We start from the raw sequence: 12,460 nt of genomic DNA, 5'->3' as shown, positions 1-12,460 counted from the left end.
TGGTATCCAAAAGTAGATTTTCTTTTGTGAAATTTGTTCTGTGAAATTTAAATGAATATTTAAATTTCTAGTTTATGTCCTATGCACACATAAATTTTCTGACATTTATATTATTTAAATAGTGAAATGAGATAAATTACTGAGAAAAAATAACTTCTGTATTGACAAGAACATATGCCCGTATAAAGATAACTGACCTATTACAGACGATTATACAAAAACTTGGATTCAAAAGAAAAATGTGACATGTTGTATTTGTGGGCAGGCTCCTGCATCTTGGCAGAACACTTTAAAATAATTGTGTCTTTTCCTAGGCTTGCATGGCTGCTTTTGCAGCTGATGGCAGTCCAAGGGAAAAGACGTGCTTCGTTTGAAGTGTTTCTCACATTTGCATCAGATTTGCTTTTCAAATCTGGAACTCTACTCAGGCCTGTATTGATACACTACATTTGCTAGAGGTTAAAACTGGTAGGTCAGTCATTCACATTTTTTTCTTTTCATAGACTGGTTTGACTGGAAGCAAGAGAGATAGAAATGCATTAAATAAATGAAACGAATAAAACTTGAATAATGTCATTATACTTCCGCATGCAAGAAAGGCAAGTTTTTGACAGTTCAAAAAAGACATGTCACTCAGGAATTAACAGCTGGACAGACGTGGGAAAAGGCAATCTCTTGGAAGATCAAGTCCTAAGACATTTAGGGCTTTAAATATCTTTTTTTTATCTTCCATTCAATTGTGTCCAATTCTCAGAGACTGCCTGGACAAGTCCCTACAGTTTTCTTGGCAGGTTTTTCCAGAAGTAGTTTGCCTTTGCCTGTTTTCCAGAGCCAGAAGGTATGACAGACCCAAGGTCACCCTACTAGCTTTGTTCCTAAGATAGGACTAGAACTCATAATCTCCCAGTTTCTAGTCTGATATTTTAACTACTATACAAAACTAGCTCTCTTTAAAGATTAATGCTAGCATCTTAAACTGTCATCCAGTAAAACTGGCAACTTGTGCACTTCTTTCAGTTTAGGGGTCAAACATGGTCCTTGTATATTACATCAATTAGAAACTTAACTAACACATTTTATATTTGTAATTCTTGCATATTTGTCTAAGGTAGGCACATTGCACTAATCAAAACAGGATGCAGCCAAGGCAGCAAATCCAGCCTGCTCAATAATGTAGCTACCATACCACAGCTATTTGTGAGTCCAGGGACAATGAAATATCAAGAAACATTCACTTCAAGAATGACATTTCCGCTTCCCGGGGAGTGCAACCCCAACAAAAATAGGGTTAATTTTCATCATTAAGTGCTGTTTCTCATTATCACCAGAAACTCCACCTTGTCTGCATTTAATCTCCTCTTGATCTCCATCCTCCAGCCTATTATTGAAAGAAGTTACATAATTTGCTTTTTTGGAATTGGATGGTTAGGAGAAACAGAGCTCCAACTCATGTTCCCCTTATGATCTCCAGATGCCCTCCCCACAGTGATTTCATATGGTTGAACAGCATGATGAATAAGATGTAACCCTGTGGGATACCAACTATTAATGTTTTGGGTTTCAAACAGCAGTGTTCCAGGACCAACTTCTGGACCACCAGGATACATCTTGCTTTTAAATGCTACACCCTTAACTTTTTTCTGTATTGTTACTCACCACTGGATGGCATGACTCAAATACTTCACTTAATAGTATTCCACATTCTTTCTTTGCAAATGCTTCTCTGAGTGGGTTTAAAATGCAGGGATGCCGCAAATCGGAGCTGTCAACACACTGAATCCAAAAACAAAAAAATAAAAGAAGGACCATCAACTGGTATTCTCTGAGATAGACTATATGTAAGGTACACTTGAAAGATTGAGGGCAATAGAAGAAGGGGACGACAGAGAATGAGGTGGCTGGATGGAGTCACTGAAGCAGTAGGCGTGAGCTTAAATGGACTCCAGAAGATGGTAAAGGACAGGAAGGCCTGGGGGAATGTTGCCCATGGGGTCGCAATGGGTCGGACACGACTTTGCAACTAACAACAACAAAGGTACACTTTGTTCTGTACCAGCCTGCTACCGGCCCTGCAGAAAAGGCAGGGACAACCCCTTTACAAACGGCAAGAGGCTGGAACTAAGCCTGCCAGATTTATTAACATAAAACAGAGCAAAACAAGACACGAACCATGAAACAGAAGCTATGAAACAGGAACTATTCAAGCGGTTGCCTTCAGCAAACCAGCCCTCCCACGCATTCCCCTTTTATACAGTTCAGGGCGTGGCTTCTCTCTGCCTCCTTCCGAGGTGCCCCATTGCCTTCCTCTGTTTACTCCTGATTGACTGCCTCCTGCGTCGGGCGTCCTTGAACAGGGCCAGCTGTGGGTCATCTTCATCCACGCTGTCAGGCTCACACAGCTGGGTCTCCGTCATGACCAGGTGGGAGGGGCCTGGCTGAGGGCTTTCATCAGCAAGCTCTCCAACCCCCTCAGCAAGCTCTCCAACCCCCTCAGCAAGCTCTTCAATACCCCCCTCCTCCTCTGAGTCGTCCGACCCAACTGCCGAACCCACAGGCTAACCCTGAATCACAACACACTTCTTAGGAGGAAGACACAGACTCCTACATAACTGCATATTGAATCTGATACTGAATCTCAGAAAAACAGTTTGAGCTGAGTAAAAGCAGATACTTTGACTACTTGCAGCATGGAAATATTAAATCCCTAACAACCACCAAAACATGATGTACCGTAGTTTCCGGCGTATAAGACTACTTTTTAACCCATGAAAATCTTCTCAAAAGTCAGGGGTCATCTTATACGCCGGGTGCTGAAAATTTAGGGACAGGGCTGGCTGGAAAACCTGGAGCGGATCTCCCATTTAGTCTGCGCAGGGAAAGCGGGACCAATTGGAGAAGAAGCTGCAGTCTGTGATTTTTACAGGCTGGGGTCTGGGCGTCTTTCCTTCTAAAGTTGAAGAGCAGCTGTAGTATATCCCAACTTGAAAGGCAGGTGGGGAAGGCAGCAGCCAGAGCAGCGGCTTAGCTCTAAGGACACATTTGACTCAGGAACTGGGCGGGCTGGCTGGAAAACCTGGAGCGGATCTCCCATTTGGTCTTTTTTTAAAAAAATCCCATTTATATCCTGCCCTTCTCCGAAGACTCAGGGTGGCTTACAATTTAAAGCACAAATCAATGTGCTTAGCAATAGCCTTCATTCTGTGTATATGCCTGTTTATTAGGGCTTTCACACACACACACCCCAAGCAGCATTATTACAAAGTCAGCTTATTGCCCCCAACAATCTGGGTCCTCATTTTACCTACCTTGGAAGGATGGAAAGCTGAGTCAACCTTGAGCCTGGTGGGATGCGAACCTGTACTAATTGCAGGCAGCTGGTTTTACTTAAGGCTCTGCGCAGGGAAAGCTTTAGAGTGAATTAGGAAAAGTGAAAAAGTGAATTAGGAAAATAGGGAATGGTTGCTGGAATTGGGTATGTGTAGTTTAACGAAGAGAAGGGTGAGGGGTGACATGATAGCAGGGATCCAATATCTCAGGGGCTGCCACAAAGAAGAGGGAGCCAAGCTCTCCAAAGCACCTGAAAGCAGGACAAGAAGTAATGGATGGAAACTAGTCAAGGAGAGAAGCAACCTAGAACTAAGGAGAAACCTCCTGACAGTTAGAACAATTAACCAGTGGAACAACCTGCCTCCAGAAGCTGTGAATGCTCCAACACTGGAAGTTTTTAAGAAAAGACTGGACAGCCATTTGTCTGAAATGGTATAGGGTTTCCTGCCTTAGCAGGGGGTTGGACTAAATGACCTCCAAGGTCCCCTCCAACTTCTTCTTCTTCTTCTTCTTCTTCTTCTTCTTCTTCTTCTTCTTCTTCTTCTTCTTCTTCTTCTTCTTCTTCTTATTCTTATTATTATTATTATTATTATTATTATTATTATTATTATTATTATTATTATTATTATTATTATTATTATATTTTAATCCACTTGCACTGTTTTATGTTTACATGTTTGATGACAAACAGCCTTATGTTTATAAGTGAGAGTTTTCCTACTAAGCACCTGCATGTCATAAGCATTTGAATTAAAATTACCATATTAAAATCAAATCTGATGTTTTTTAATTTTTATTTGGTGTGCGTTGGAAGAGGGGTAGTCTTATACGGCGAGTATAGCCCAAACCCTATAATTTAACAGGAAATGTAGGGGGTCGTCTTATACGCCCAGTCGTCTTATTCGCCCAGTCGTCTTATACGCTGGAAAATACGGTATATTGGTATATTGCCATACCTTTTGTTTTTGTTAAAGCAACATGTTGGGGAAAAGTTGGTATGTGGGATCATGAAAAATGTGTCATATTTTAATTTTCTGTGGAAATGTGATTTTTTTTGGTATAATTCTATTTCTTAAGATTATCATGAAAAGCATGAAAAAATAAGTGGTGTGATCTCATACAAAAACATTCCTTTACAGGTAGTGCCAAAAATCTATAATACATACTAGCAAAAGAATGTTGGCAATTTGAAAAGCTAATTTACATGCATAACCAGCATGTAATTCCCTTTCTGGGCAAGCCATATTATATAAAACACTGAAACAGAGGAAAAATAGCATGCCAAACAAATTAAAGGAATGATGTGAGAAAAGGAAACCTAGCTAAAAATATATCTTAAGCATGACTGGCCTTCTGAAAATGTCCCATGAAGTCAAAATCCCATGATTATATTAAGATTTAAATGAAAAAAAATTACAAAGCTGCAACAGTGTAAAGAGCACTAATTTACTTTCAGAAGAATAGTCATTAATCCCAAATTTAGCAACGTTTACACCAGCAACATTTGCATGCCTATTCCAACCTTCTACATCTGTGAATAAATGTGCAAATGTTCACTCTGCCTCTTGTTTTCACCCTCCTCATCAATGGAAGAATAATTTCTGCTGCCAAGTGACTTCTCTGTCTGTGTAGTTTGCAAGGACTCTGCAATGTACAGAATCTTTGAAAAATCAGGATGTTATATCATATGGAAAACACGGTTCACAGGTAATGACTTCTTACTTCAAAAGTTCCTAAGCAACATCAGAGCATTCATCTTCTTTCTCTTTGCATTCCCTCCAAGTATTTGTACTGATAGAAATTCACCTCCTATCCACTACTAAAAATCAATAAATATTGTTGGTGCTTAATTTTAGGCAATAAAGAACAATATATCATCCTCCAACACTTTACCTCAATAGCTGCCCAACTGCTCCCAAATTCTTGTGCATTTGTTAACTCAAAATTTTCTGGAGTTCTCATTTCATTTATTGTTTTGGAGTCAAAATTTCCACATAATCCGGTCAGCTCACCCTAGATATGAGATAAAATTAATAACTCTTAATTACAGACACTTATAACCCTAAATCTGATACATTTATTTTCCACACTAATAATATACAAGCTAGCCTTCTGTTTGGCTTAACAGCTGGCTGGGAGGCTTTGGGCCAGTAAGTCTCTCTCAGTTCAAGGATGGTTGTTGTGGGGAAAACAGGCAGGAGTATTATTTATTTATTCAATTTATATGGCCATCCATGTCAAACACATGACTCTGGGTGGCAAACAATCATAAAATCAATTAAAACATAATAGAAAATAAATACATACAGCAGCTGAAAATATTATCCACAGATCTTAACATAAGCAGGAAACAGCACCCTTAACACAAATGGGACCCCAGGCCAGGCACATAGCCAGGTCTTCAAGGCCTTATGAAAGGCCAGCAGGATCAGGGCCATCCTAACCTCTGGAGGGAGGATGTTGCTGCAGAAAAGACATGCCTCCTGGTCCCTATTAGGCAATATTTCTTGGCTGACAGGACTCAGAGTTTGACCATCCTATTGAACTGGGTAACCTGGTCCCAAGCTATGAAGTTCAGCCAGTATTTTGAAACAGACCAATGCAACTCACAAAGCAGTGGTGTTACATGTATTGAATACCCAACATCAGTTACTGTCCATACAACTGCATTCTGCACCAATTGAAGCTTCCGAATGCTCTTCAAGGGCAGCCCCATGTACAGCATGATCCAGTATTCCAGATAGGAGGTCACAAGGACATGAGTGACAGGAAGTAGAGCTTCCCAGTTGAAGAATCGGTGCAACTGGCACACAACCCAAATTCTATTGCACAACCAATAGACTCACAATCTGCATGCAGCCTCCCCAGTCAGCCCCTTTTCGCCCTAAGCTTATGCTACCAAAATTTCATGGCAAATCACTGAATTGAATGCCAGCTAAAAATAATCCCAAATAGTAAAATAGATATGTTAATTCTCCAATAGATTTAATACATGTATTCGCTTTAGATAAATTAGATCTTCAACCTGAAAAAGGTGCTGAAAAAGTATGACCCATTCTTCCAGTGACATCAGTGACATTACCATCCACCTTCAATCTTAATTTTTTATTGCCAAAGGTGATCACTAAAAAATGCTATTAGTGTAACTCTAAGCTTCTCCCCCTGCCCTGTGGGCCTTCCCCCACCCCCCTTATTACTGTTGTTTAAGCCAATGAAAGACTGTCAGAGCATGAGAAACAGGTTCTTTTTTGAACTGGAGGCACTTTGTTTTCCATTGGTGGCAATAGATACATAAAAACAAGAGTGTGGAAGCGTTAATGCTTGTTATTATTTACAGTGATATTATTTACAGCAAACATTTGCAACATTTATATGCAACACAATATGGTGTCAAGTTTCCTCCTAAGTTCCTCTCCCAGCCAACCTCTAGCTCTCTGGCTCCGTCCCGTTTCTGAGTGTGAGAAGAAAAAGAATGAAAAGAATGGGCCAGAATTTACTGCAGTGTGCTCAGCATGGCATGACCTTCTCCTGCTCAGGCAAACACCTGTTGCTTCTCTGTTGGAGGAAGAACTTTCTCTAGGGTCTTCTGCCCAGTCCTTCCTCAGAAATCAGGACTTCTGCAAAGCTGCTCCCTTCCTTTCCCTCTTAGGTCTTAACTGAAGCCGATACCTACAGTTGCCCAAGTTCCTCCTTGGGTGGTGCTCTTATCCCTCCGGGTCTTCACTTCCCTTCTTCCATGAAAGCCACCCTAGAACTTTATTTTCCATTCTCAACCAGGAACCACACACTTAACTTGACTCTCCAACCTTTCTCTCAAATCACTCTAAGCAGGCCATGCAGAGAATGTCCCCCCCTTCTCTCCTTTTTTCTCTCTTTCCAATGTTGAGGTTATGTCCCCATTCTTTGAAATTCCATTTATTCCGGTGGATGATATAAATGGAAACTTAAAGTCAATAAGGAATTAAAAGGGTAAGAGAAGTTTTGCCTTACCTGCCACTGAGGCCCTGTCTCCACATGAACAGTTGTTCTTTGATCCCACATTACTGTGATGTGTTCATGAGGAAAATGAACAATGGTGAAAAACCCAGCCTTCCATATATACACTTGCTGCAGTTTGTCTATGTAACTCAGATGACTCTATTAAATATCAGACATGCATAATAAATTATAGGCATTTAATGAAAGCTTTACAGTGACCTATAAACATGCATTTAGGAAAACAACACTATATTAGTTCTGTCTAGATTTGTCATATTATTTTTATGTTTGATCTACTTTTAGAAACATTTGCTGTGACCCAAGAGACACTGGGTTTGTTAAAAAACGCTTTTGGACGTACATTTAAAATGAGGATTACACTTTGTCTTCCTCTGTAAGCTATTTATTATTTTCTAGCTGCTTTCAGAACTCATCCACTAGATCAGGGGTCCTCAACGCCCGGTCTGCGGCCCACTGGCAGGCCACAGCCTGTTTGGAACCGGGCCGCAGAAGTGGTGGGTGAGCACATGCAAAGCTGAATTTGTGAAAGCGGTACACACAGACAACCATCCTTCTCTCCCCCCATCTCGCCTCCACCAGTCCACCAAGCCAGAAAGGTTGGAGACCGCTGTACTAGATGATGCCAGATGCTGGTATAACATGGTAATGGAAAACAAAAGAAGCAAATATGTACTGTGTGATGGACTATGAGTATGGTGCATGAAGAAATGTATATCCATAATGCTTAGAAAAGGGAGACTAAAACATAAATAAGCATGATTAATTTTAAGAGTTTCTGGAAGTTCAAGGATTGCTAATATTTATCATGCAATATGAAAATGAATGACAGTGTTTTGGGTTTGATGCATTATTTACATATCTTAACTTCTGTTCTGCTATAGCTTACCGGATCTCCAGTCTCATCATCAAATATTATGAACGATTTTCCTACGTTAATCGAAACATACTTTCTGCAAATGATTCCAATGTTAAAGCAGTTAACATTTTCTATGATGACTGAGAAACTAGTAATTGAGGAACTCTGCAGAAAAAAAAGACAATAAGGAGCTGATTCCAATTTGCAAACATGAAATGCACCTTAGACCTCCCCAACTGTTCAGCCTAACCGTTTCTCTTCTTTTTCCACCATCTGTGACATAAATGCACGAACAGCTGCTTTACAAGATGCAGCAAAGAAAAAGATGTCCTCACATCACTGATCGACCATTAATAAGATTGTTAATTCAGGACTTATATTCAGATACGATTTTTAATTCAACAACCTCATATTGATAAATCTCACAAGATAGCAGCAAGGCAATATACATAGAGCAGGAGTCCTCAAACTTGGCCACTTAAGATTTCTGGACTTCAACTCCAGAATTCCCCAGCCAGCCATGGAATTCTGGGAGGTGAAGTCCACAAGTCTTAAAGTGGCCAAATTTGAGGACCCCTGACATAGAGCTTTCTGGCCCCCAAGGCAAAATCTTGCAGGTGGAGCTCAACATTAGTAGAAGAGCTTGAGTGCCAGGAGTTCCTTCCAAAGTTGCAACAATTGAGAATGTTCTTATCAATGAAAGTCACACTGGATGCGAACACTGCAAGGCTCTCCACTCACCTTTCCAGTCCCACCAAATATTCGGGACTCAGCCATTTGAAAATAATACTTTTTAGGCTTATTTTATCTAAGCTATAAAACTCAAGAAGACCATTAGATGGTAGCAATGAATCAGGAATAGGGGTATGTCTTTGCTGTGTTTTCCAGCCATATATATGCTTTGCCTACTCCTTCCTCCATAATTCATAAACATGGAGGAAGTCAATGAGAAAAAGGAAAGCAGCAATTATTGGGGAAGCAACCAGGACTTCCAAAGACTGGTTCCAGGATATGCTCCTTTGCTGAATCAATGACTATATATCTATGTCTGCTCAAATGTTTGCACTCTATGTTTTTCCTCCCATTTGATTCAAGTCACCTGCTATTTGGCTATTCTCTTCCTCCTGAAGATTGGACAGCTTCTGCTTGGTATTTTATATCATGGTTTGGTTTAGCCTCAGAATCACTTATTTCATCTGTATTTTGATTTATTAATTACTTTTTTTATTTATTAATACATATAATTACCAAATTCAACTGAATTCAATACAATACATCCATATATGAATAGTTCCCAATATAATAATTAAAATTTGGAATAGACCAAACTTATTTTCACTATGAGTAATTAAACTAAATACTTTTCATGTTCAGTTTACAAATGTGTAGGTTTCTTTTTAATTGCAGAGCACAATACTTAATTTAAAAACTGAACATGTTTTAAAATAAAGTCTTACCTTAACCAGGTAAACCTTACAATTTCCAACATAATCAAAAGACAGGCCATCGAAAGTTCTATAATGGCGATCTCCATACGCAGTACACATTGATGGGCATGGATGGAAATTGCATTTAAATGAGCCATGACTACAGATGCTACAACAGGATAAATTTATAACAGTTACAGTATCAAATATAAACTATAATTTCTAGATATAATCTGTAACCAAATAGCATGCCTCTGTTAAAAGTATGTTCCTACAAATTACTCACAAGTCCACTAATTCAGAACTTGTACAAAATTGTTGTACATGCAGCTAAAGCTAATATTTATTTGAACAGAAAAGATCTATGTAAGTAAAGAAATTCATTTTCAGAATTCCTTGCAAATATAAATTATAATTATTCTTATCCCCATAACAGACTGCACATTCTAACATACTGCTGTCATGAAAGAAGTCAGTTATATCATGACATCCCACATTCAAAAGAATAAAACATTTCATTAATTTGATTAAACATCTATTTCAGAAACTAAATCCTTTAAGTAAAAATATTATAATGTACAGACTGACTTTATTAGGCAATTAGCATATTAACTGCTACAAAAAAACCCTTCTCCGCCTCCCCCCTCCCCAACCACCCCTCCCCTCCCCCCTCCCCAACCACCCCTCCCCTCCCCCCTCCCCGACTTCCCAGAGCTAAATACAGGGTATAATAATACAAACAAGCATAATCTAAAATATGCTAACAACAATAATAAAACATTAAATTCTATCACACTTTAACTCTCCATAATCAAAATATTAATAAAATAACTATTAGCTAATTATACGTCATAAAAAATCCGCTACTTATTCAAATGCTAAATGATACTTTTTAGTCCCATATTTATTCTGAATATATTCAATCCATCTTCTCCATTCCACAATGTATCTCTGTTGCAATTGATCTTTCAAATATGCTGAAATCTTTGCCATTTCCGCCAAGTTAGAAACTTTCAAAGTCCACTCTTCTATAGTCGGCAGTTCTTCCTTCTATTAGCATATTAATTGCTAATTGCCAATCTAGCTCAACTTCTTTTATGTAGCATATGCTATCAACAATAATTTTAATTCAGATTCTTATTTTAAGGTATTTTAATGGAAGCAGAGGTTTAAGAACAAGTAAGACTAAACTAATTAATTCACATAGTTAAATCAGCATTTTTTTATTTTAGCTTTTTCTTCAATGAATTTTCAGTGTGTTGATTTGTGGCATGCATTTTTCCACTGAATGTACAGAACATGCAACTTGCTATGAGACCTGTCTTTTTCCCATTTGATATAATTAGATCGGGAAACATGATTTTTTCATGTATTCTTATTGTTGCTTCCATGTCTCAAAGGAACTGATTTTAACAATAAACCAAAGAAATATAGAAAAATAAAGAAAGGAGAAGCATTAAAGCATAAAATAACAAATTGTCAAAAGGAGAAGGAAAAAAACATGCATTGTATGAATGCTACAAAACCCATGTCTTGTTTTTTTAGTTATTTACTTTCATTTTTTTATTGTTCAAACACTGAGCTGAATCCTAAAGCAAATGAGCAGAAGTCTCCGTGAGCTGACTATTCCTTCTTCTCAACCCTGCAAGCCCCTATTGTGTCCCAAAGCTCTGCCTGAAAACAGTGTGTATGTGTGTGTGGAGGGGGGGGGGTTTCTTCAGAGTAGATTCTGCCATAGAAGAGAGGGCAGTAGGAAAGGTGGCATTGCTGTCCCTCCTCAGTGGATGAGGGAAGCCACTCCCACTGACAACAAACCTGCCCCTGAATTCCATACACTGTCTCTAATGGTCATACAGTATAGTGTGTACAAAACCACAAAACAGGATGATTTTAAAAGCAGATGTGGCTTATGTCAAAGCAGCCAACAAAGCATCTTCCTATACAGGTCCTTCTGTTCTCAATATTATTTATATAAGAAAAAAAATGGGTCTACCATCACATGTAATCCTCAATGTAATCTGTGTTGCAAGTGACCATTCAGCCCTGGGCCTCAATAATAGGTTGTTTGTTTGTTTGTTTGTTTTATATGCTGCCCATCTCATCAAGAGGTGACTCTAGAATGTAAGAACAGTCCATAATAACCATTCAAGATAACGTTTTATCAAACGTTTTGAAAATTCCATAAAACAGACTGAGATCTAATTCACATGGAAGACCTGAAGTTAATTTCCTACAAATTCGTGGAGGGAGTTTATATTGTGATAAGAATCCATTTCTTAACAAGAACATAAGAGGATACACTAACAATTTACTCTTTCTTTTGCACTACATGTTAAGAATTATGTTTAGGTTTCTCAGCAAATACATTTTATTCTTTAAGCTGGAGGCTGTGGCCTACTACTGTATTTTCAGAACTGCCCCCAGCCCCCTGAAGTAAGGTTCTTAAAGGCTTTTCTTTGTGTTTGTATGCCAAGCATCAATGACAGCTATATCTATACAGAGGTTTGGGAACAAGGGAGGTATCTGGGGGATCATTTACCTTCCTGCCAAGTGGAGATGGCTTGTAAGTCGCTTCACCAGTCAGCCAAAAGGCTATAAATGTCTTCTAAGCAGATATTGAGGACCTGACAAAAGGCAGATGCAGTCAGTCAGCACAAGGCTGGAGTGGGCAAAGACAGCCAGACAAGGCCTGGACAAGTGCTGACTGGAACAGCCTGGATTATTTTTCCTTTGGTCCTGCTGTAACAGGACCTGGTTACCCAGCAGAATCAAAAGGTCCAATTAATAGAAGTTTGATAGGAAAGTAAGGAGCAAAGGATTGAAATACGTTTCCGCTTAATGCATACTGTGG

At 39.0% G+C, this 12,460-nt stretch overlaps 1 protein-coding gene across 1 annotated transcript in view; it reads right to left on the bottom strand.

Moving 5' to 3' along the window:
• Window positions 1-12,460, bottom strand: part of OTOG (otogelin) — a gene marked incomplete at its 5' end in the record, with an annotated part of 112,550 nt that overhangs the window by 46,552 nt on the left and 53,538 nt on the right. The window contains 5 exons of the mRNA XM_083349691.1: window positions 1,657-1,773; window positions 5,221-5,340; window positions 7,318-7,464; window positions 8,213-8,347; window positions 9,640-9,778. Coding sequence (XP_083205817.1) covers window positions 1,657-1,773; window positions 5,221-5,340; window positions 7,318-7,464; window positions 8,213-8,347; window positions 9,640-9,778 — 658 coding nt within the window. The remainder of the gene's footprint in view (window positions 1-1,656; window positions 1,774-5,220; window positions 5,341-7,317; window positions 7,465-8,212; window positions 8,348-9,639; window positions 9,779-12,460) is intronic.

The sequence above is a fragment of the Vipera ursinii genome, assembly GCF_947247035.1.
Source record: "Vipera ursinii genome assembly, chromosome: 1".
Taxonomy (NCBI): domain Eukaryota; kingdom Metazoa; phylum Chordata; class Lepidosauria; order Squamata; family Viperidae; genus Vipera; species Vipera ursinii.
Note: the sequence above shows the minus strand (reverse complement) of the source record. Positions and strands in the feature narration are given on the sequence as shown.